The 26070-nt window shown below is 40.0% G+C and overlaps 1 protein-coding gene across 1 annotated transcript; it reads right to left on the reverse strand.

Moving 5' to 3' along the window:
- On the reverse strand, positions 1–21119 carry LOC133077218 (short-chain dehydrogenase/reductase family 16C member 6-like). Its single transcript, XM_061171939.1, has 6 exons — positions 20799–21119; positions 16162–16293; positions 9062–9161; positions 8354–8500; positions 1989–2112; positions 1–70 (listed from the first exon to the last, which is right to left on the reverse strand). The coding sequence occupies exons 1-6, from the start codon at positions 21117–21119 to the stop codon at positions 1–3; spliced, it is 894 nt and encodes a 297-aa protein (XP_061027922.1).
- Between the last annotated feature and the right edge of the window lie 4951 nt (positions 21120–26070).

A 26070-nucleotide genomic window follows, 5' to 3' on the forward strand; every position in this document is an offset into this window, starting at 1 on the left:
TCAACGAAGCCACAGAAGTGTCCATTCCAATGTTTCGGCAAGGGTGATCATCATGTCTAGAGATATTATTCTAGAGAAAAGCAGAGGAAAAAAATCAGAATCCTTTAAAAGGAGTCAAAGCGACATCTTTAGGGACTTCCCTGGCGGTCCAGTGGTTAGGACTCTGTGCTTCCACTGCAGGGGGCATGGGTTCCATCCCTGGTGGGGGAAATAAGATCCTACAGGCTACACAGCGCGGCCAAAAAAACCCCCCAAAAACAAACAAACAAAAAAGGGACATCTTTGTAAAGATTACTTTGAATTACACAACGTGCGAGTTGTCGTGATTCACACTGCACGTGTCACCGTTGAGAAGGATGAACAAACACCGCGTCATGTGCGCTGAGCGCAGTCTGACATCCAGGGAGCCTTGAACAGTCCCAATGCTCAGGCCACAACTTAGCCATTTTTTTTTTTTTTTTTGATGTGGACCATCTTTAAAGTCTTTATTGAATTTGTTACAATATTGCTTCTGTTTTACGTTTTGGTTTTTTGGACACGAGGCATGTGGGATCTTAGCTCCCTGACCAGGGATTGAACCTGCCTCCCCTGCATTGGAAGACGAAGTCTTAACCACTGGACCGCCAGGGAAGTCCCTCCACATGTTAACTCACTGCCTTCTGTGGTAAGACTGTGTATATCCTGATTTACTAAACTAACACATGGTGGCAAAAACTAGAAAGAAAACCAGACCGATTAAAGCAGAATTCCTCGGGAGAGGGCAGGCAGGTAGGGCCCAGGCATCAGTTGTTTTAAGTGATTCCAGTGTACATCCAAGGTGGAGAATCATTGCTTTAGTTTCTTGAAGACAGAGGAACTGTGCCTTCAGCTGAGCTCTGCTTAGATCAGCTCAGTTCTGCTCAATTCAACTCAACTTAGCAATTATTTATTGCGTGCATATTCTGTGTTAGGTACTCAGCCTGGAGCATGGAGCGGGAAACCGTGTCCTGTCCTCAGGGAGTGTGTGCAATCTAGCAAGGAGGACAGATATCCTACAAGCAACCCACAGGTATGGTGGGTGCTACAAAAGTCAGGGACAGATGTGAGGGTTTGCAACCTCAGGGACTTTGACCTAGTTCAGCAGCCAAGGCAGGATGAACAGGAGGTGGCGTCTTAGAATTTCCTGTGTGCCTCCCTGTTCAGTGAATGCGTGAATAAACCCACAGGTCGCAAAGATATGTTGAAGAGGGTATAAATAGTAAAGAAAGTCCTAGATTTATTAATAACATAATTTCATAATAGTGAATCACCGGTTGTGTTTTCCACTCTGCTAGTAACTTATAGCAGGGGGAGGAGTATATCTGATGGTAAGAGCTTAAGATCCATAATCAGATTAAAACTTTGTTCCAGAATTTATTAGCTGTTTAATCCTATAAAAATGACTTATTCTCTTTAATCTTCAGATTCCCTAAGTGTGATAAAATGCATGCAAGGCTGTTATGCAGAGTCGGGCACATATAGGCTCCTGATGAATGTTAGATGTTGTTCCAGAGAAGACAGTGGGCCTGGCCTGAATCCACCCGCAAAGACTCCAGAACTCTTAGCATGAAGTTGCAGGTGCTCTTTTACTAAAAGCAGTGAGGAACTTGCCAAATATCCTTAATAATTTTCCGTCAACACACTCAGGTTTATTTGTCCTTTGTTTTCAAAATAGAATTTTACATTAGCTGAACTAAAAGAATTCACCAAAAAAATTGGTGTTCCATATGTTTCTCTTGAAGTTAATAATTTGTACTCTGTAAGACCCAATAGTTTCTAAATTTTCTCAGTGTCTGGAGTAACCAAGCACAGCTAGAAACAGTCCAATAAATTACCTTTGAACTATTTAAATATTACTTTTCCTTTATCATCAAAAAGGTATGAGGTTGCTTTCTGGCAAAAGAGGAAGCAATGATGAGACAATTTGTTCACGCATAACCAAAATGATAAAGAAGTCATTATTAACTTACTGTTTAAGGAACAACACAATATGCAAAAATGTGGGCATTATCAAGTAAACCTGTTCCTCTGAAATAGCATTTAAAACTTTTGGGGCAACATTCTCGTGCTCCAGTATAGGCAGCAGAAGTGGATCCCCGGAATGAAAACAACAAAAAGTTATATTGTCAGAGTGGTATTTTTCTGCTGCCATCGTGAGCACTAATTATTAAATTTTAGATATCAAGTTATTAACTTGATAATTAGATTACAGTAATTAATTAGATGTAATTAATTAGATGTCTCTAAATATGCAAACCAAATGTAAATATCAGGAACTGCCTTGTGTTTTCTCTCATGACCAACATTGGGACCAGTGCTAATACATTTAATTTTTTAGAGTGAACGCCTGGCCTTTATTGATTTTCTGCTATGTGATGGTCTACACCTATGGAAGGAACTACTTTGAGATTTTTTTATTTTTTTGTATTTTTCTTTTTTCTCTTTCAGTCCAAACATCAAGCAATTGTACACTATTAAGAAGCAAAATTGCAAAATTTTATTACCAAAAGGAAAGAGCTCCTGAGCATGTGTAATGTGTCTTTATTTTAGGCAGACTATTGTTACCACGTTAAGCAGACTTAGATGTTTGTGAAATCAGTTGGAGTTGAGATGGGATAAGCATGTAATAAAGCTCCCATTAGGCATTACTTCGACATTTTATACTTTTATATTATGCTTCTCTATTATTTGAACCACACTGCCTCAAAAATTCTATTTATCTCAGCTCATTATTGAAAGCTGATCGATTTTTTGTAATTAAATGTTGGTTTTTTCTCCTAAAAGTTCCTTAGAACCATAGCCTAAAGGGCTCCAACATTTATTAAAAAAGAGTTTTCCAAAGAAGAAATACAAATGGCCAACATGTACATGAAATTGAGCACATGAAAAGGTGCTCAATCATGAGGGAAATGCAAAGCAAAACTGCAGTGAGATATCACCTCATACCTGTCAGAATGGCTATCATCAAAAAGACAAGTGATAACAAATGCTGGTGAGGATGTGGAGAAAAGGGAATCCTTGTGCACTGTTGGTGGGAATGTAAATTGGTGCAGCCGCTATGGAAAACCATACGGCGGTTCCTCAAAAAATTGAAAATAGAGCTACCATATGATCCAGCAATTCCACTTCTGGGTATAAATCCAAAGGATTTGACATCAGGATCTTGTAGATATATCTGCACTCTCATGTTCATTGCAGCATTATTCACAATAGCCAAGATATGGAAACATCCTAAGTGTCCATGGGTGGATGAATGGATAAAGAAAATCTGGTGTGGTTAATCCACATACACAGTGGAATATTATTCAGCCATGAGAAAGAAGGAAATCCTGCCATTTGTGACAACTTGGATGAAACTTGAGGGCATTATGAAAAGTGAAATAATCAAGGACAAATACTGTATGATATAACTTGTACGGAGAATCTAAAAGAGCTAAATTCATAGAAACAGAGAGCAGAGTAGAGGTTGGGGAAATGGGGAGATATTGATCAAAGGGTACAAACTTCGAGTTATAGTATTAACAAGTTCTGGGGATCTAAAGTACAGCCGTGATTATAGCTAACAATATTTTGTTACATGCTTGAATGTAGCTAAGAGAGTAGATCTTAAATAGTCTCACCACAAAAAAGAAATGGTAATTATGTGATGAGATGGAGGTGTTAGCTAATGCTATGGTGGTAATCATTTTGCAACATATAAGTGTATCAAATCAACACATTTGTACGTCTTAAACTCACACAATTTTATATGACAATTATGTCTCAATGAAGCTGGAAAAAATATAATCTACACATCATTGTTCATTTCATACTCTACCATTTAGGATTATTCATCTTTCTTTTTCAAGAGACTTTGTTTTTACCTTTTGTGAACTTAGGAACTCCAAGTTTATAAGGGCCATCATTTAATATCACTGTTTTCGTTGGCTACCATGCCACCTCCTCTTGGCTGGTCACATTTATTCTGTGATCTTGACCCTCTAGCTTTAGAGACTAATGTTCTGTTAAGTTGTCAGAAAAAGTTTCTTAGCAAATGCAAAGGTCTCATTTCTGATTTTATCATTTGAAACTCTTCCTGCCATTCACGACTGTCCTTTCCGACCAGATATACTTTATCTGCTTTGTTGACTGCTTAATTCCAGAGCTTTTAAACTCTTCTGTGTAGAGTTCTTTTGTAGACACACTTCCTTCAAATTTTCTAGAAGTCTATTTCCAATAATACTACATTTTCCCTTTATGGCCATTCCTTCAACTAATATGAATTTTTAATTCATTATTTTATTTAAAATATTTATTATAAAGAATTTCAAGGAAACAAAAGGAGAAGAGTATAATGAACAGTGATGTGATGGTAAATGGTGAACAATGGTTCCTCTGGGGGGAAAGATGTATTTATGGTTTCTAACGTCACCTGACTTTACTATCTACTTTGTTCATTCTGCTAAGACACAGCAGGCCTTCTTTCAGGCTCTTAAGAATCCCCATTTCTGTCTGATCTCAAGGGCTTTGTGCAGGGTACCTAGATGCTCTTCCCACTTGCTCTTTACCTAGTTAATTCCTACTTATCTGACTTTTGGGTCTCAGTTTTCTTTTCTATTTTTTTTTTTTTTTTTTGGCTGCTCTGTGTGGCATGTGGGATCTTAGTTCCCCAACCAGGGATCGAACCCATGCCCCCTGCAGTGGAAGCGTGGACTGCCAGGGAAGTCCCCAGGTCTCAGTTTTCTATGTCACTTCCGCTGAGAAACTATCACTGACTACCCCTCCCCATTCTAAAGTATATGCCCTTTATTCTCTCTCATAATACCTTTTTTCTTTTATATCACTTAATCACATATTATTATCAATTCTTACTAATATTGTTATTTAAATAATAATGTTAGAACAAAGAAGTAGAGAAAATAATTCTTAAAGAGGAAACTTACTGTAATATAACAAAGGTCATATATAAAGCCCAGAGCTAATATCATATTCAACGGTGAAAAGCTGAAAGCTTTCCCTCTAAGATCGGGAAGAAGACAAGGATGCCCACTCTCAGCACATTTATTCAACATAGCACTGGAAGTCCTAGCCAGAGCAATTAGTCAAGAAAAAGAAATAAAAAACATCCAAATTGGAAAGGAAGAAGTAAAACTGTCACTATTTGGTGGATGACATGATATTATGTATAGAAGAAGTAAAACTGTCACTATTTGGTGGATGACATGATATTATATATAGAAAACTGTAAAGAATCCTTCAAAAAACTGTTAGTACTAATAAATGAATTCAGTAAAGTTGCAGGATACAAAATCAATATACAAAAATTAGTTGTGTTTCTATACTCTAACAATGAACTATCAGAGGGAGAAATTAAGAAAATAATCTTATTTACAATTGCATCAAAAAGAATAAAATACCTAGGAATGAATTTATGTTGCATTTATGTTGCCTCTTTGAAATTGCCTACTTTATTACCTTTACTGGCACTTTTTCTGTGTGTGTGTGTGTATTAAAATTATTCTCTAGTGTCACTTTCAGTGTAAAGAACTTTCTTTAGTATTTCTTGTAAGGTGGGGAGCTAGCAACAAATGCTTTCAGTTTTTGTTTTGCCTTGAATGTTTACTTAATTTTTGCCTTGTTATGCCTTCATTTTTTGAAACATTGTTTTGCTGAGTATAAGATTCTTTGTTGACAGTTTTTTCCTTTAAGATGTTAATTGTACTTGAGTTCCCTTGTACATGAGTCATTTTTCCTCTTGCTTCTTTCTTTTTGTTTTTGCTTTCTTTTCTTTTTGTTTTTGTCTTTCAACATTTTGAATATATGATGTGTCCGGTGTGTAACTCCTTGTGTTTATCCTACTTGTAGTTCATTTAGCTTCTTAACTATGGAAATTAATATTTTTCATTAGATTTGGGACGTTTTCAGCCATCATTTCTTTGAATATTTTTTCTGGTCTTTTCTCTCATTTCTTTCTGTTACTCTCCTTGTGTGTACACTGATGTGATTAAAGGTGGCCCAGATTTCTCTGAGGCTCTGTTCATCTTTCTTCATTTTATTTTCTCTTTTTTCTTCTGGTTGCATACTCTCTGTTCATCTGTCTTCAAGTTCACTCATTTTTGTCTGCCAGCTCAAATCTACTGTTGAGCAGCTCTAGTGGATCTTTCTTTTCAGTTACTTTTCTTTTCCACTCCCAAATTTACATTAGTTCTTTTCCATTCATAAATTTACACTTGCTTCTTTTAAAAAAAATCTATATTTATTGATTAATATTTGATGTAACATTGTCATCATACTTTCTTTCCATTTTAAAAATATGGATTCCTTTAGATCTTTGAATGTATTTATAATAGCTGCTTAGAAGTTAGTCTGCTAAGTCCAACATCTGCATCCTTTTCAAGGTAATTTCCACTGCCTACATTTTTTCCTTATGTATGGGTCACACTTTCCTGTGTCTTTGTGTATCTTATACTTTTTGATTAAAAAGTAAATATTTTAGGTGATATATTGTAGCAAATCTGGATAACAGTCCTCCATGGTTGTTTGCTTGTTTGTTTACTCAGTCACTTGGCTGAACTAGTTCTGTGAGGTCTATCTCTCCTGCACTGTGTAGCTTCTGATGTCATTCTTGAAGAGCTCCAACCTGGGCATGCATACAGCCTTCCTGACTGTCAGGGATAACTGTGGTTTTAGCCAGGCAATCTTTTACTGTCTCTTTCTCTTAAGCCTTTAGCTGGCCTGCCTCTATTTGTATCACATCCAGCTCTCATGCTCTAATTTGCTAGCTGGTTGTGCTACTTTTTTTTGGATGATGCTCTGATCTATGGTCTTATCCAATTGAAGTTGGGTTCCACAGCAGAGGCAGAGAGATGCCAGTTTTTGCTGCTGACTATGACCCTTGCCTGTCAGAATCTCCGTGTTATGAAGCAGGAGTTGGGTGTAATGAGAAACTGACTCTTCCCTGGCTTTCCCACGTGAATTGTCCCTATCAAACAGGACCTGGGGGGATGGCAGGAAGTAGCGCTGTCACCCAGCTGCTGTTACTAGCCTGTATGGATCTTCCACAACTCAGAACCTGGGAGGTTTGGATCTGCCAATTTTTACTGTCTGGTAAGTCTACCCAAAATAGGTCTTCTGCCACATGACTGCTGAAATTACTGGTGCAGCTCTCCAACAACAAAGAGCTGTTGTAGAAAGAGGAATTGCTCTCTTCACCGAGAGCCTCTCCCCAGATCTTTCTTACCCAGTGGGAGTTGGGGGTGGAGGAACAAACACTGTCTGGATGAGTGTATCCTTTCAATACAGGCCTTCTGCAGAAAATGGGATCTTCCAGTAGTCACCTGCTACCAAACTGCCCAGAGGAGTTCTTCCACTCCAGGGACTGAGGATATGGGAGTTGCCACTGGTTGCCAAGCCCCTGAAGCAGTTATTCTAAGAGGCAGAGCTGTGGGTGGGTGGGTGTAGTCCCTAGCCCCAGTGCCATGGCCTCTCAGTGTTCTTACTGAATTTCCATAGATTTTGTTAAATAAATACTTCCCAATGCGTTGCATGCCCTTTGGTCAATCTCCAAAGATTTTAAATGATTGTCTTTGCTAATTTTGACTTGCATAGTAGATGTTTCTTTGGGAGAGATTTTCCCCTGCTATACTCTGTCAACTCCACCACCTGTTTTGGCACTTTCTATTTAATTTTATGGTTTCACTAGACTCTAAATAACCTCATTGCTTTTTAGATGGGCTTTTTGTTGGCTGTCTCTGTTTCCTACAAATATAGTTGATTGATAGCATTTGGTTCATGTCAATCCCCTTTTTAATAATTGTAATGACTACACTTGCCCTAGGTCATGTTTATACTTTTTAATATACTCTACTGATTGGCTCCTTTGTGTAAAAGCCTTCGTATTTCATTTGCATCCTCATTTGGCTGTTCTACCAAATGTAAACTTTATATCAAAATATCATTTCCCTAAACTTCCCCACATATATTAATCAATCTTTCAAAATATTTTATCTTTTGGATGATTTTTTACTTCAATATTTTTTTTAGAAAAGAAATTATCTTCTCAACACTACAATGGTAAATATTTTAATAACTTCTCACTACCAACTTTTCTGTTGCATTGTGATATTCTGATTAACAATTTAGGTTTATGTTTTCACAATAACATATGCTCATAAGCATATTATTATCCTTAAATTGAATATACTCATTAATTTAATACATATTGAATGTTTTCTTTTACTAAATTAAGCATTCAAATCATTTCTTTTGTTTTCCTTTTCATATTTCAAAACTTTAAAATGAAAAGATGATCTTTGACATATATTGGAAGAGCAAAGATTACTGTAAGAGTTCACTTACTTGGTTGTACAGCCATCAAACATTCCAGTGTTGACAAAATATGGGCAAACAGTGGTGGCTTTAACGTTACTTTTTTGTAGTAGTCTTAATTCAAGGTAGAGAGATTCTGCAAAGCCAAAAGCTGCAACTTTCCTTGCACAATAATCTGAAACAAAGTGAAGAGCTGTTAGTAATAGAATTTGACAAGTTAATTTATGGAATTATTTTAAAAACTGAAACTCCCTCCCTTTTCTCTGGCTTATTTTGGGGGCAAAACAACTCTGTTAAAGTCATTTTTGTGGCCACTCTACTCCTGTATCTCCACACTACATACCCAACAACAAAATGAAAACTATTTCAATTTCTCTTAACCCAAGAAGACTACTGAGCCAATTGGTACATTCTTCTCTTTGTTTTTTAAACAGACGAGAATATCTTCCCTTACCACAGCCATTTTAAATAGAGGAGTGGAACAGCAATATGAATGGACCTAGAGAGGATCATACGAAGTGATGTGAGCCAGACAGAGAAAGACAAGTATCATACGATACCACTTATATGCGGAATCCAAATTTGGGAAATGGGAAGCAATCCTGGCGTTAAAAATAGAGCCAAATGTACTGGAGATTTCTCCTTGGTGCAGGAAGAGTTCTCTGTACCTTGGAAGAGTCCTAATTTCTGGGTGCTATAAACTGGGGAATTCAAAGGCACATGGTGAAGTACTCACCCGATAGTCCATTGATACCAACTACTCCTGCTATACTTGAAATACAGACTAAGTGACCATGGTTAGCTTTAAGCATGGCAGGAAGGAAGGCCTTACAAGTCTGGAAGATATAAATACACTGTGTCAATATTCTTTATTCATTTATTATTTTATTTGCTCAATTAGCATGTGATCAATTTACAGGTTCACTTAATAAATATTTATTGAACACTTATGATGTGTTAAATTCTGTGGCAGTACAAAATAGTCACTGGTACCATGGAGTCACTGTTCTCAAGGATCTTAACATTTATTATGTGTTAATCTAAAAGAGATACTATTTGACTTGTTTTTGCTTTTAAGTAAACTATACCAATTGAATTAAATCAACATTTTACATCTAGAGTTTGCTAAAAAAGAACCCCCAAACTTAAAACCTATTGTTTTCTAGTCTGTAGAGCTCTTCCATGTAGTCTTCAGCAATTTGTATTAAAATTTGATCACGGTCACCTTCCTGGCTTTACCCTAAGTAAGATTTCCCTCTCACGCCAATGGATTTATTGGCAGAATGGGAAAAACTGCTCAAGGAAATGTGAATTTCAATGCAAGGAAAATGTGCTCTAGAAAATAAAAGTGCTTTGGAATTGTCTACAATGATTAGATACATTCTTAGCTATTTTGGTAAAATTGAATCATTTATCCTCAAGTAAGGTATTAATTCAGTGTTCTAAGTCCCCATGCCGTGGAAAAGTCCGAGTTCCCTAATCCCTGTGGTTCTCTCAGGGAACTTGTTCACTCTTGCTTCCCCTAATACTGGGCTCTTTAATCTAACTTCTGTTGGGAAACATTATCCAAAACTTGAAATAAGGCAAAGAGATGACTGAATGACTTTCAACATGCGAGGGCAATTTCTAATCATCTTGCCTGAGATTTATATAACTCCCGTAGCAATGTAACTTTGACTAATAGTTATTAGAACCCAGAGGTCTCACAATCCTGTAAAATTGGAGGTTAACATGTAGAAAATGAATAGGTGTGATTTTTTTTTTGATCTAATAGAAAAGATAATCCCAGAGTTAAGTGTTTAGTGATCTTATTTCAGCATTCTTTTTCATTATCTATATAAATCCAAATTCCTCACATCATCAATTTATCAGCAGTATTATTCTTCTGGTTTTCTCATAAATGAGTTAAACAAAACCTTGACAGATAATGCTCGCACCATCTAGTTCTATGAGGTTTATGATTTTTTTTAAAATAAATTTATTTATTTTATTTTTGGCCGCGTTGGGTCTCCGTTGTGGTGTGCAGGCTTATTGCGGTGGCTTCTCTTGTTGTGGAGCACAGGCTCTAGGCACGTGGGCTTCAGTAGTTGTGGCTCGTGGACTCTAGAGCACAGGCTCAGTAGTTGTGGCGCACAGGCTTAGTTGCTCCGCGGCATGTGGGATCTTCCCAGACCAGTGCTCGAACCCGTGTCCCCTGCATTGGCAGGTGGATTCTTCATCACTGCACCACCAGGGAAACCTGAGATTTATGATTTTTAGCAATGTCAGAGTTTTGCATTAAGAGTTTTGGAGAGTCTGCCAAGGTGTGCTTATATACAAGGAACAGGTAGAACACAAAAGCAGCTACTGGATCAAAGAATATCACCTTTGCTTTTGAGATCTTTTGAGTCTCACTAACCTTTCTCAGGACTGCTGAACTGATGGGTGAGTTTCTGCTTAGATGCAGACAATTGGTCTCTTTTGACAGTTCACGTCCAAGTGTGGTGGCATTTTATATGTCTGTCTCTTGGGTGTCTCATTTGTTGTAAGATTCAGTTTTTCTTATGCAAAAGTCTAATTACTGAACTTCCTAAATTTTTTCACCCTGGTTATGTGTCAGATAAGTTATCACTGCTTTCATAAAGTATCTCAGGTAATGAAGAAGGCAAATATGTGCTCAGTTAAACTGAATTACAACAAATGATGACTTTACTGTTAAAAAAAAAAAGAATTGGTATTTTTGAACTTCAGACAGGTTTCCCAATTGTTTGAACTTAGTCTCTCCACCTGCACTGTCTTTTACAATTTTTAAAAATTATCTTTTTGACAACCTTTTAATATCACCAGTGATTGTGTTACTTCGTAGTGTCACCTTAAATGACTTCAAGGCTTTAGAAGAATATTAAGTTGGGTACATTTATGAGAAATATTTGGCTTCCCATAAAATTTTAAAAGAAGTTAAAATTCATAGAGCAAAGGTATGGAGTAACCCAGCACAGTGTGGTGTGGATGAGGAGTATCGCTTGCCATTTCAGTAAATAAAGGATGCTGCGGCTATCAAACCATCCGTCACTGCAGCCACCCCCCAACTCTGCACCCTGAGGGGATTCAGGATGGAGAAAAGCAGGATGCTGGCCCTAGATAGTTAAGGTGCATACCAAAGGAATGATCTCCATGAGCCCAGACTCTTGCATCTTCCCATGTAGAGAAAAGCACTAAATTCATTAACTTGAGATGTCTGGTTTCCTTTAACTATAATCTTTTGATGTTCTAACTACGTTTTCTTTTTTGTGCTTTTTTTTTTTGAAAAAGCTCCTATTTATCCTGGCTCCTCCTTTATCTCTTTGGAATAGTCCCTCAGAGCTCTCTGAGAGGCTGTCTCCCGGCTTAAGTCCTCAGTATATTCACTGAATAAGACATAATTCTCAACTTTTAGGGTGTGCATTTTTTTTTTTCAGTCAACAGTGGCTTGTTTTTTAAAGCTTGAATCGAGAAAGTCAGTTCAGTGTGGCACATACCTTATCTTCTAACATGACATAAGTTTAAGTATATTTTAAAGTTATGGTTGAAAGCTAAAAATGATATTGCTATATATATATTTTATGCAGAGATATGCTCTGGGGATTTGTTTGCTGAGATAGTTATGTATTACACCCCAGTAGAGGTTTCTACTTTCTTCAGTTGATATTTTGGTTACTGAAATAATCAGATCCACTCAGTTTTATCCTCAATAGGAAGGCTCCAGACTCCCGTCATCTTGCCTGAAGGCTCTGGTGCCACAAGCCAGACACTATGTCTTGTGGAAGACACAGCATCACAGGACACTCTAAAAGTCATAGTGAAGGGACTTCCCTGCTGGCACAGTCGTTAAGAATCTGCCTGCCAATGCAGGGGACACGGGTTCGAGGCCTGGTCCCGGAAGATCCCACATGCCGTGGAGCAACTATGCCCATGAGCCACGACTATTGAGCCTGTGCTCTAAAGCGCGTAAACCACAACTACTGAGCCCGCATGCTGCAACTACTGAAGCCCACGCGCCTAGAGCCCATGCTCCGCAACAAGAGAAGCCACCGCAATGAGAAGCCCGCGCACCGCAATGAAGAGTAGCCCCCGCTTGCCGCAACTAGAGAAAGCCCACGCACAGCAACGAAGACCCAACGCAGCCAAAAATAAATAAATAAAAAATAAATAAATTTATTAGAAAAAATCAGTCCTACAATTCAAATATTAAAAAAAAAATAAAAAAATAAAAATAAATAAATAAGTCACACTGGAAAGGGCTGCCTCAAGGAGCCGACTCATTGGTACAGCTGACATAGCCACTGTGAGGTGACCCTCAGAAGGCCACACCAGGGGCTGAATCAGGTCCCTTCAGCCTCTTTAGTGCAGGGACGGTTGACAGTCTGAAAGCAGTCTCTTACCAGGCTCCAGCAGAACAGAAATAATTATGTGGGGCTGGATTATACAGTCAATGAGGGAAATCTAAATGTGGTCAACGTTCTATTTTCTGAGGGGCACATGAAGAAGTCCTTTTCTTTTCTTCTTGGTCTATTTCTAATCCTCAATTAAGGACGCTAACTTATGCAAGCTGCAATTTAACTCTCTTTGAAAGGTTTCTCATTTCAACCAATATTCTCAGAATTCTAGAAAAATATCTTATGGGGAATCCTAGCGTAGGTTATAAACGAATCAGTCCTCAGAGGAACCTGAGGATGGGGATAATAATTTTAGCTCTGGATCTGGATTTCAGATGAATGTCTTCGTAATGGGTTAGGCTTAGACAAATATATGGAATGAAATTTACTTATTCTAAGTAATACATATCCAAACAATCAAGTCATTTTATAGATAGCATGAGAGATCCTAATTGCCCTTGTTCACAAACTTACTTAGGGCAGGAGGCAGATTCTATTATTCTGACCAGTACTGAGTCCTTCCTCTTTCATGGCCACTTATTTTCATGGGTTCAGTAAGAACCAGGTCTTTTTTTTCCAAACCAGGGTACAATTGAAGAGATTTTTTTTGGAAATTCAATGGCACATTTTATTTTATTTTTTTAATTTAAAAATTTATTGATTTTTAATAAAAATTTTTTATTGAAATATAGTTGATTTATAATGTGTTAGTTTCAGGTGTACAGCAAAGTGATTCAGTTATATATAAATATATATATTCTTTTTTTTAACACTCTCTTCTATTATATTCTTCTTAGTATATCTTATATACTAAGATATTGAGTGTAGTTCCCTGTGACTTGAAGAGATTGAGAGTGCAACCAGAGCACAGTTGTGTCATATTTAAGACTGTTTCATTTAATCATGTATGACAAGGACACTTTTTAGGGACACTGATTGTAGTTCATATGCAGAATGAATGCCTGCTGATCTGCCTTCCCGGGAAGCTGGACTAATACCTGTTCTGTGACTTTCAGAGCCCTTCCAGCCTTTTTTTTTTTTTTTTCCTGTCCGCACCATGAGACATGAGGGATTTTAGTTCCCCAACCAGGGATCGAACTCGTGCCCCCTGCAGTGGAAGCACGGAGTCTTAACCACTGGTCTGCCAGGGAAGTCCTGCTTTTTTGGTATTAAGGAAGGTCATTTCCTGGCAGGCCAGGGATCTTGGCAGGTTTGGGGGGACCTCAAGAAGAAGGAAATCTGTCATAATTGGAAATACTGCAGGTGAAACTTGATGGAGACATTTCTTGATTTTGGTTCCCTAGCCTTGGAATGCATGAGCTAATAAGAGCAGTAGAAAATAAAAAGTCCTCGGAGTTTTAGAGCGGTGAATGACGATTCCTTCCACAATCATTAATAGAAGTTGATTCTCTGGTTTTAGTGGTTGCTTAGCACCATCTCTCTCAAGATTTGGGGGCATTCAACAAGAAGGCTATGTGTGCCTATTAATATCCTTTACTGTGACTATGTACATGAACCAGACCAAATAGAATAGCAAGCATAATACAAAGGTACAAGTTCAGAGACTACAGAGAACAACAGCTCATGCAAAGACCCCCATACGGGAAAGAGCTTGATGTGCTCTGGGGTCTCATCAGGATCCTTGGAGTGTAGGAAGCGGGCAGAAAGTAGAGAAAATGGGAGACGGGAGACAGATGAAGGAGGATGTTACGACCTCGTGTAGGGCTTACAGGCCATGATAGGTGAGTGTGTGTTATTCTAAGTGCATTTGAATCCTCTGAACATTTCTGAGTGGGAGTGAGACGATTTAGTTTATGTGTTTCAAAGATCACTCTGTTCCTGCATGAAGACAGGCTCAAAGGCGCCAGTGCTGATGGGGGAAGGCCATGCTGGGCTGCTGGTGAGAGGTGATGTTGGCTTGGGCCAGGGGCTGGTAGAAGGGGAGGAATGAGTGTACTTGAGCATGTTTTATGGGAAGAGCCAGGGATGTTGGAGTTAAGGGAAAGGGAGGAACCCAGGATGGCTTCTAGATTTGTGGCGTGGTTAGAAATGAGTGTGACCTAGTCTGTTTGCCAAGATGGCATTTCCCCTTCCTAAAAGAAGTTTTGGGGTGGGGTGGGCGAGCGAAAGAAATCAATGATTTTTGCATATGTTTATGGAATACCGGTTGTATGTCAAGCACTGTGCTACGTGCTCAATAAATAGTGTTGGGCTCCAGTGGGGGTCCGCAGAAGGAGATCAAGAAAATTGTTCCAAGGACCTCAGAGAGTGAGTGTAGAAGCATTGAGTAGAAAGAAGGAGGACCCTGGGTACCTAAAGCAAACCCATCCCAAGGGCCCACCCTCAGAGACTCAGAGGCCTGAGGCGCCCTTCCTCGTGGTTCCCAAGGCCCTGGTTCCAGCCACCTGTGCTTCCTGCATCCCCATCACCGCCGGTACCTGCTCATTCCATTACAGCTCCAAGTATAAGCCCTCTCAGCGGAGACTCCCCTGGTAACTCAACCTCCTTTGAACTCCCATCCATTTTCTAGAGTTGTGTTGTTCAGGATGGTAGCTTTTAGGCATACGTGGCTATTTAAATATACGTTTAAAGGAATTAAATCACAGAAAATTACAAGTTTAGCTCCTCAGTTCCACTAACAACATTTCAAGTACTCAACAGCCACAAGTGACCAGTGGCTACCATACTGGGAGGCATGGAAAAAGAACACTTTCACCACAGATAGTCGTAGTGGACAACCCTGGTCTAGACACTCCAGCCCTCAAGAAAGACACTCCTGAGTTATAAATTTACTAATCCTCCTGCTGTAAAGAGTCTTTCCCTTCCCTCTTGTTTCTTCCTTCTGCAACCTTGGGCCATCTCTCAGCAGTTGAGGGAGCTTGGATAAAACATTTCAACCCATTGAACTGCAGTTTCTTTATTTGTAAAATGATAATGAATATGGCATCATGACTACCATGTACAGGAAAAAACTTAAAGCAGTGCCTGGTATCCAGTAAGAGCTTAATAGATGTTGAGAATTATTCCTCCTGCCATTGTTTCCTCTGTTATGATACCCAGTGGTGCATGCATGTAAACCACCACTCTGAAAATAACGCCCTCTCTCTGCAGAAACACCTCTTTCACTCATGAACAACTTTCTGGTGTAAAGGCTGTTTGTATTTTGGTAGGACGATTTCTAGCAACCTAGTGAGTCTTGGGACCAAACTAGAGAGGGTAGAGGGAAGGGCCCCGCCCTGAGAATCTGGAGTAGGGCAAGAACAGGAGAAACAAAGGTAAGTGCATGACAAGGTAAAACCTGGATAGGTTGAGAGTTCTATTTCATCTCTCAGTGGAAACTCACAAACAGCATATTGACAGATAAATGTTTGACTAGTTGTTTATAGAAATACATGAAATTTTCATATTTACCAACAAAAGAAAACGAAAAAGAAAGACTTACCCAGAAGTGAGACAGGGCATTTACAAGAAACGATCTTTCCACCATGTGATCTGGCGTATTGAGAAACAGCTTTCCTGTCAGGAACCCTGCATTGTTAACGAGGATGTTCACATCGCCCACTTCCCTTTTAACCTGGACAGAAGCAAGGCCAACAATTCATTTGAGGTGTTACATTTTGATACTTATTTTTCCAGGCCATCATTTTTTCTCACTTTACTCACGTAGTTTCTTTAAACCTAGCTATTTTATCTTGCGCATAGAAATTCAGCAGTTTTCAAGTAACTTTGTGATTGATTATATTTAAAAAAACACATTGATTTGCCAACTTTGCTTAATGAATCTTTTTTTTTTTTTGGTGCAGAGATGACCTAATATTGCCATGTGTTTTCTCTGCCTCCTGTTTCTGTCATGTTCCTACCCTTTCCTGCCGGTGGCTAATGCCAGGGGCGCTGCACAGTGATGTCACAGTGACGTTCTGTCTCCCCGCGTGCCTCTCAGCATCTTCCTTCAGGTGGCGGTTTAGTCTCCCTTCAACCTGGTGTGTGTGACAGTTACTTCTGCAGGTGTCGTCTTCCTGACTCGTCTGTGACCAGGTGCAGGAGGACATCCCATTCCCCCTAGGGCATGGCCGGTGCTGAGCACAAAGGCATCCCAAACACAGGTGTGTTGGATCCCACCTGTGGGATCAAAGGCCTCCAGGAGCCTGTGACCTCTGTCCAAAAGACCTCCCCAAGTCTAACTACTGTCTGTGGCTGTTGTTTCCCTGAGTTCCACAGCTATGCTACCGCTACTGCGTCCAGACGGTTTTCCTTCACCCTTCCCTTCTGAATTGCCCACCTCACCTGCTTGCAGAATCCACTGTATACCACCAGCCCTACTCAGAGGCAAGGGGGCTCCGGGAAATGCTGCAGCGACATTGATAAAGCTGACCCAGGGGCAAAGCATGATGCATGTTTGAAGACGTTTTTACCCCGAACTGTATCTTTTGTGCTGTTACAACAATCTGTTCTTTGCTTCCAAACAGGAAGCACCACCTGCCTTGACTTGATTTTCTTAATCCTGGTCCATGCACTGCTCTGTGTTGGGCCTTCCAGAGCACGTGATGGGGAGATATTAGGTAAATATTGCTCCTGATGTAAAGTTGAACAAGCTATGAAAGGAAGGGTCACTGCTGCTGAACTGATGCGGGGATGAGTGATTAGACTCCTCTACTTTGGAGAGAGGCAAGACAGAGGCAAACACCCAGAAGATGCGAGCTTTTAAACAACATCCTATTGGCTTGATGAGAGAGGCTGTGTGAACAAGCGCTTGATTTTAGACGAACTCGGGGGAGGAACATGGGCCTGAGGAGGACGGGGAATCTTTGGCGTAAGACATTCTTGAATATTTAAGAAAAACCTAAAGGTCACTGTTATCCTGTCCGAGAAGGTCCCTGAGTCTGAGGGGCCCCAGAGCTAAGAGAAACTTTATCTAGGTAACGGGATTTAATTTTCACTGCAACTCTGGGAGTTTAAGAAGGCATTCTTATCCCACTTTACAGATGAGGAAACAGAGGTTCTGAGAAGTTAAGATTTTGCCAAAAGACTGACAGTTTTTGAGAAGAATCACAGAGATTCACACCCAATTTGGATTCAAACACAAAAGAGCGAAAGCTCTTTTCACCTAGATTTACTACTCTGAAGTCGAAATGATTGTTGCTGTAACAAACAAATCTCACGTGTGTGAACATGCACACAGACATACGAGTAAATATTAATTGATTGCACCTGGATATTTGGGAATAAAGCGTGAGCCTGGTTATTCTAACAAAAAGAATTCATTTGTATACTGCGTTTCTGTGGTGGAGATGAGAAGATTACGTCAATCAAATTTTGGGAAGTTAATTACTGAGCCCCTTTAGAATGCTGTTATTGCTATTCAGCTCTCCTACAAATTTCAGGGGTTTGGGTAATGCCCATGGCTTGTTGAAATTCTGGTAGATGAAGTCTAACATTAGTATTTGGGTTTCTTGGGAGTTGATAAGTAATCGAAATTAAACAGAAGAGCAGATAAAATGGTTGCCTTAGAAGAATTCTATTGCTAGGACTGTGAGAAAACAAGAAAAGTCTAAGATACATTAAAATGGTGGAAAGACAGTTTTTGATTAATGTTTTTAGCCTGGTTTTCTACTAGACAGCAAGAAAATTTTAAACAAAAAGGAAAGATCCGTTGGGGGTGCTGGAGATTACAATACTTTTGATAAAAGGAAGAGGATTGTGAGGGCGTCGTTTCATTGCTGACACGTTTGTGGGTCACTACTGGGGATGCACCAGGGCCCCTGAGGCCAGGCAGATGGAATCACAGCTCTGCTCTATCACTAATTTTCTTCATGACTTGGTTTCTCTTCATCAGTAGAGTGGACAGTGTTATAGTACCTACTTTATTATAAAGATTATATATGATAATGCTGCAGACTTCAGAGACCTGATCTGTGACTTAGTGGTGGCACTGGGACTGGGGCCCCTTCTCCGCAAGCTCCTTCCTTGAGCTCACCCCAAAGACCTTCATCTGTGAACCTTTCCTGTCATATTGTTTTTGCTTTTGCAGAATAAGAACTGATATTGATTCCACTTGTTCTGTTCTAAAATACACCTAGTGGGGGCTTCCCTGGTGGTGCAGTGGTTAAGAATCTGCCTGCCAATGCAGGGGACACAGGTTCGAGCCCTGGTCCAGGAAGATCCCACATGCCGCGGAGCAACTAAGCCCGTGCACCACAACTACTGAGCCTGCGCTCTAGAGCCCGCGAGCCACAACTACTGAGCCCACGGGCCACAACTACTGAAGCCCGCGCACCTAGAGCCCATGCTCCACAACAAGAGAAGCCACCGCAATGAGAAGCCCGCGCACCGCAACGAAGAGTAGCCCCCCCCCGCTCACCACAACTAGAGAAAGCCCACGCGCAGCAACAAGGACCCAACGCAACCAAAAATAAAATTAAATAAATAAATAAATTTATTTTAAAAAATAAATAAAATACACCTAGGGATCTATATATAATCCCTATATTCTCATTAGTTGGTGGTGCATTATAAAGAACAAATCCTATGGGGCCCCAAAGAAAAAAGGAGGCGATAGAAATTGAAGGAGAAAAGTGAAGAGGAGGTTTCAGAAGGTAAGTGTCCCAGAGCAGGAAGTCGATCAATGTTTTCTGAGTGAATAAGTAAGTGCATTCTACATTTGGAGCATGGATTGCCAGAGGGAAGGACAGTCTCTTGGAGATTCTGCTATCAAACCGAGATGCGTGCACCTTTTCAGATCACGGTGCAGAGGATGAGAGCGACTTTGACTCCACGTCCTGGTGGGTTTGGCTCCGCCTATGACCAGTTTCAGGACCTTGGGCAACTTACACATTCTCCTCACTCCTCAGTTTCCTCATTTGTAACTGGGGAGGGTGATGACAATATACTCCCAAGAGGGCTGTGTGTGTTTTATTAAATGAGTTTTTAGGTGCCTATAGTGCTTAGAATAATAGCTACTTGTAATATAGTGTTTTATCTTGTCCTGTCTTCACCCAGTTTTGAGGCCCTGGCTAGAGGCTAGTCCATTCCCCCTCTTGATCAGCTGATTAAGTCTGCACCCCAAGCACCTCCCTTACCGGGCCCTCACGCTGTAGACTACCGTACACCTGTCCCAATCGCCCCAGGATCAGGTATCAGATGGCCAGGGATGCCCTCTATGGCCCAGATCCTGCCGACATGGTTCAAATCAATCCATCGTAAGCCTGTTGATCCTGCCTCACCTGTTCCTACTTGTGGAAACCACAGTAAAGTCTCTGGTCCACGTCCTCTGTCTCACCTGCCTCCTGACCAGCCTGGTGTTTCCCCTGGTGGCCCTGCGTGACATGCTGTGTTCTCCCCAGGGAACTGTTAGTCTAACAGAACTGTGACACTATTTCTGGTTTCTCTGTCTTGATCTGTGTATTTAGCTTCACTGCACCTCACCCAAGGCATATGGTCAAAACACCACTCAGCAGCTAGACCGTTGTTAGAGTGTGTGGAAACTCCACAGTAAATAGCTGTTATTATTAAAGTATTTATCAATATTTAGCGTGAAGTTAGAACGAATATCCACAGGCTAAATCTAAGAGGAAATTTAGTCTAGAAACATGCTTAATGCTTCTTCCCTATCCTCCATACTTTCTACCCTCAGTACAGGTTGACAGTGGATGTACATTGGAATCATACAATGCGGAGACTTAAGTTAAAGCTGAGTGTCATATTGAAGATCATCTGGTCCAATCTTTTCATTTTACTGATAAAGAAACAGAGACGTAGAGAGGACAGGTAACTAGGTAAATGAACAGCAGAGCCAGTGCTAGTTCTAGTTTCTACTGACCTCTGATGGCAAATGAGTCACCAGAAAAAAGCAGCTGGGCAACAACTCAAAAGGCTCAGCAAATGTCCACTTGCATTGTTTTCTTCTGTTTCCCTTTCTGGAGGCCACAAAGTCAGATTTCTGACATGCAGAACCAAGCGAGAGGCACACAGAACTCTCAGAGGAAGTGGATGACAGATTTTCTCCTCTTCTCTTTGTAAAAGCATACTAGATGCAATGCTTTTCTTGGGCATAGAAACTAAGAAGAACACCAATCAGCTTACCTGATCAGCAACTCTGTAGACGTCTTGCCTGTTGCCACAGTAACATGCGTAGGCAAATACTTTCACATCACCCTTTTCTTTGATCATTCGACATGTTTCCATGTTGCCTTCTTCGTTAATGTCCCATAGAACTAAAATGGCTCCAAGGCTGGCAAATGTTATGGCCAATAACCTCCCAAGTCCACTTCCAGCTCCTGCTATAAGGACAATCTCTCCAGCAACATTCTTTTTCTTCTTGGGAATTATCCTGTAAACTAAAGATTCTAAAAAATAATATAGAAAATTTCCCCAAAATATGGAGGTGTCCAAAATCGTATTCATGTTGATTCACTGAAGAAAAGAATGTCTTCATTAGGAAAGAGGTAACTGATAAATTCATGACATTATCACAACAACTGCAAAACACGTAAAGCACTTAGTCCAACGGAACTTACCTTTGAGACATCAGTTCTTCAAAATACAAATTTCAGCAACAACTGCTACCATCTTTGAATGCTTAAATTATATAAATAATGAGTATGAAAATATTTTATGTTAACAAGAATCTTTCCAACTTACAGGGCGCTTTCTTACAGGTAATCTAATTTGACCTACAGGTAGATCGCATGTTACTAGGAGAGCTTCATAGTGAAGGACATAAGATCTCTGAGTATTGACTTGCCCAACATTATGTGACTTGCACACCAAGACTTTGGATTCTTAGTCTGGTCAGTTTTCTATTACATGAACTCGATTCATGATCTCATATCTAATAGAAATTTGCTTTTCAATAAGAAGTTGTTCAGTAACGTAGAAATAATATTTATTGTAATACAAATAAAGTCTTTTTATGTTTTCACATGATATTTGTAATATCCCTCTGAGAGAGTCAAACCAGGTACAGTTATTACTTGTTTATAGTGAAGACCTGAGACTAAAATGATTGAGTGGATTTATTCAAGGTCACATAGCCAGCTGATAAAATAGGGAACATCAGGATCGGGGACAGAGGTCTCCTGCATGCAGTCCAGGCCTTTACCATTAGAACAGGCTTTTTCTGGAGCTAATGTGCCCTTTGCCGAGACCCATCTTTTAAAAAATAAAATAATGGAGCATTTTTTGTTTTTGGTGACACTTCCTTGATTTTTGATAATCACATTGTTACACTTGAACATTCTTACACGATCATTTCTGTAGAAGTTAGATGTGGACATTTATATAAACCCACATTAAAGCAGATCACAGCTCCTACACTGTTGGTGGGAAAGTAATTTGGTGCAGCCACTATGGAAAACAGTATGGAGGTTCCTCCGAAAACTAAACATAGAACTACCATATGATCCAGCAATCCCATTCCTGGGCATATACCTGGAAAAAACTATAATTCATAAAGATACATGCAACCTTATATTCACAGCGGCACTCTTCACAATTGCCAAAGCATGGAAACAACCTAAATGTCCATCAACAGATGAATGGCTAAAGATGTGGTAATATGTGCAATGGAATACTACTCAGCCATAAAAAAAACAAAATAATGCCATCTGCAGCAACATGGATGTAACTGGAGATTATCATACTAAATGAAGTAAGTCAGACACAGAAAGACAAATACCATATGATATCGCTTATATATGGAATCTAAAATATGGCACAAATGAACCTATCTACAAAACAGAAACAGATTCACACACACAGAGATCAGACTTGTGGTTGCCAAGGGGGAGAAGGGGAGGGAGAGGGATGGATTGGGAGTTTGGGATTGGTAGATGCAAACTATTACATTTAGAATGGATAAACAACAAGGTCCTACTGTAGAGCACAGGGAACTATATCCAATATCCCGTGATGAACCATAATGGAGAAGAATATGAAAAAGAATGTATATATATGTATAACTGAGTCACTTTGCTGTACAGGAGAGATTGCTGCAATATTGTAAATCAACTATACTTAAATAAAAAAAAAAAACAAAAAAACAGACCACAGCTTCTTGAGGAAATAACAAACACTACCACCATAATAATAATAATAATAATAACAACAGCAATACATTTGGACTCTTCCTACACACCAGGCAAGTTCTAAGTGTTCTGCATGCGTCGATTCATTTAACTCTTCCAGGGGCTGCCCTGTTTTACAGTTGAGAGGCCAGAGTTACTAAGAGGCTAAGCCAACTAGCCCACGGTCACACAGTTAAAAATAATGAGGATGGAATTTGAAACCACACAGTGACTTCCCAGCCAAGCTCCAGATGACAAGAGATATAACAACAAAAACAAAAATGCAGAAGTTGAGTCTGGTAAAAACAATTATTTTTGCATTACATCTACTTCATTTTAAGTCAGTGAGGAATTAACGCTGAGATGTCCCTGGGACCCAAGTGAGGATGCCAGAAGACCCAGGCTACTTTCATCTTGCTGTCAGTCCTGACCAGCCAGAACTTTCCACTGAGAGAAGATATAAAAGAGCATTACTGCAAGAACAGTGTTATAAATATTTATGTGAATTTCCAAAGGGACACAAAAAGTCCCCAGGAATGCATCTGGGCCTTCATTGGATTAAATGAGTATGTACTGAACCTGAGTCACTTTCAAAACATTAGGCATTGAGTTTTAAAAATGCTATGTTACGGTCCCTGGCCTTGAGGAGCCTGGAGTCCAGTTCTGGAAAATGACAAGTAAACACAGGGTTGCAGAGTGAAAAGTGCTGCAGATAAAAATCTGGACAAAGCTTGGTCCCAGGGTTGGGGACAGCGGATGTGTTTCTCAGTAGAGGAGTGAAGAAAGTGGGCAGGAGTATTGCATTTGAGTTCTCGCTAGAAGCCTACCTTTAAGACAGAGCGAGAGGAAGGGCATTTCAGATCTCTCCCATTAACCTATTTGCATTTATGAAGAATATTAACTATATCCCTAATGGTATTATCCTAGGAAAAATTTAGAGACTTCCACTTACCTTAATGTTCATCAGGAGTTAATGCAGATGTCAAGTATTCAGTCGGGAAAGAGATCAAGCTATGGAAAATTCTCTCTTCTCCAAGCTTATATAGACTTTTCTGGCTTAAGCGCAATCCTGGCAACATGTAGTGTGTTGCAATCATGAAAGGAAACCATATCTTATCATCTAGTAAAAACAAATACAAACGCAACAGAGAAGGCGTTCTGGATCACAGGGTTCTTATGTGGAGAACAAGAGAAGATTTCAGCTTTCCTCTCCTCCTACTTTTTCTGTAGGAGGAAGTTCATTCTCGAAGTAGATGATTTATCTTGAAAGAAGTTCAAGTAGCTTTCTCTAAAAATTATTAAATTTCAGCAACAGATTGTTATGCTTTGGGACCATTCTGAGGACAATAATTTTGACATTTCTCCAATCATTCATTGTTTAAATGTTCCCTGAACTAAGAGGCCGCACTGTCGGGCCTCCGAAAGCATTCAGTTTTGGAACAAAGGGAAAAAGTACATGTAAGCCCTCGATGTAGGAAGTGCTGGTGAGAAAAGATGATTACTCCCAGGTGGTCCTTGCGCAGTCATGGCAACCAGGCTGTTAGGAAAAAAATCATGAAACATTATGATGAGCAAACATTTATCAAGTTCTAAACCGCATCACACCTTTCCATTACCTCGTTTTTTTTGCAAGCCTCAAAAAGGCCCTGTGGGGTGAGTACGAGACTCAGGTAGAGACAAAACTCAGCGGCACACAGTTTGTGAGTAGAAGTGGGACTTGAACGCAGACTGTGATTCCGGAACTTCTGCCCCTTTGACCACCACACATTTAACTTCCCATTCAGTAAACTGGACTTTGAATCACAAGGACCTTCTTTTATTTTTCAGGCCCTCCTGAGCCCTTTGGGTTAAAAGGTTGTCTGTGAGCATGGAATATGTATTTGTAGAAATCTCCGACTCTCAGGGATGTTAAAAATATTGAAATAACCCATATAACAGAAGCATTTTGTAAACTGTAAAGTGCCGCGCAAATATTGATTTTCATCATTTGCATCAGCAAATTTTGAGTGACGACGCTGAATCTGCAGCCAGTCATCCGTGAGGATACCCGTCAGGGAGGTATGGAAAGCTTTTCTTTACTGCGGAGGGTGTGCCTGTGCTGTGACCTTGCTGAGTGGGGCTTGGGAGCCGGGTTTGCACAGAATTTCATCTGAGTCGTAACCCTCACGTTAGCTGTTGGTGAATGAAGGCCCTGTTGCAGTCACCTGAGTGCACAGTGGCGCCCACAAGTACCAGCCCCTGGGCTCCTTCTTGGCTTTCTCCGCTGTCCTTTCACCACCTTTTCCCTCACCTCGCCCAGAGTGAGCAAAACCAGAAAAGAAAAAAGAGACCCTGGAGATGAGAACAGAATTACCTCATGCCCCTATTGGGGAAACAACACTAAATTATGCCCAGAGAAACTGGCTCTCAGCAGCGGGAGCCTAATATTTGCTCCTAAGTGGCCAAGAAGCCCAAATCTTATCTGCAGAAACATTGAACTCCAGTGGCACAAGAGTCCTCCTTACAGGGGATGAAGCAACAGAGCTCAGGTGGGCAGCTAGACGCTGTCTTTTAAAATGATTTTGGTTTTACGTGTCTTCCCACACCTTCTGCTGTCTCTATGGCTCTCAGATAAAGGAGTGTCAAACTGTGAGAATCTGCCTGAGTTTCACCCACTTGGACCTTACCGCAGCGGGTGATATACATCCTAAACTTTCGAATCCCACAGTGACCTGGAGTGAAGGTGTGCCCTGTGAAGGGACATGTTTAACGTGATTTGCAGGCTTAAGCCCTCCTGAAGGTGTCCTGAAATTTTACTTCTACTCAGTTAGGAAAGTGGGAAACAGCGTTTGACGCATCTCAGCATCTCGATGATCAGAATGCATCGTTTTCCCCCAATTTTTATTATGAAAAATTTTCCAACACACATAAAACTTGAATAGTACATAAGTGTTCCAAGAACCTACACAAAGACAATTTTAACATTTTACCATATTTGCTTTTTATCTCCTTCACTCTGAGTGAACTATTTCAACGTACGCTGCAGGCATGAGCCTTCACTACAAGTACCGTGCACTCATCTCCTGAGAAGGAAGTTACCATACATAACCACAGTAAAATGATCACACCTCATGAAATTAACATTAATGCTATAACATCATCTAACATGGATCTGTATTTAAATTTGCCCACTTGTCCCAAAGATCCAATTAAATTTTATGCGCTGCTTATGCCTGTCATGCCCCTTTAGTAATTTTCACCTAGGATAGCTTTGTCCATCTCAAAAATTTTTGAAAAATATATAGTCACTG

Source organism: Eubalaena glacialis, chromosome 17 (assembly GCF_028564815.1).
Source record: "Eubalaena glacialis isolate mEubGla1 chromosome 17, mEubGla1.1.hap2.+ XY, whole genome shotgun sequence".
Taxonomy (NCBI): domain Eukaryota; kingdom Metazoa; phylum Chordata; class Mammalia; order Artiodactyla; family Balaenidae; genus Eubalaena; species Eubalaena glacialis.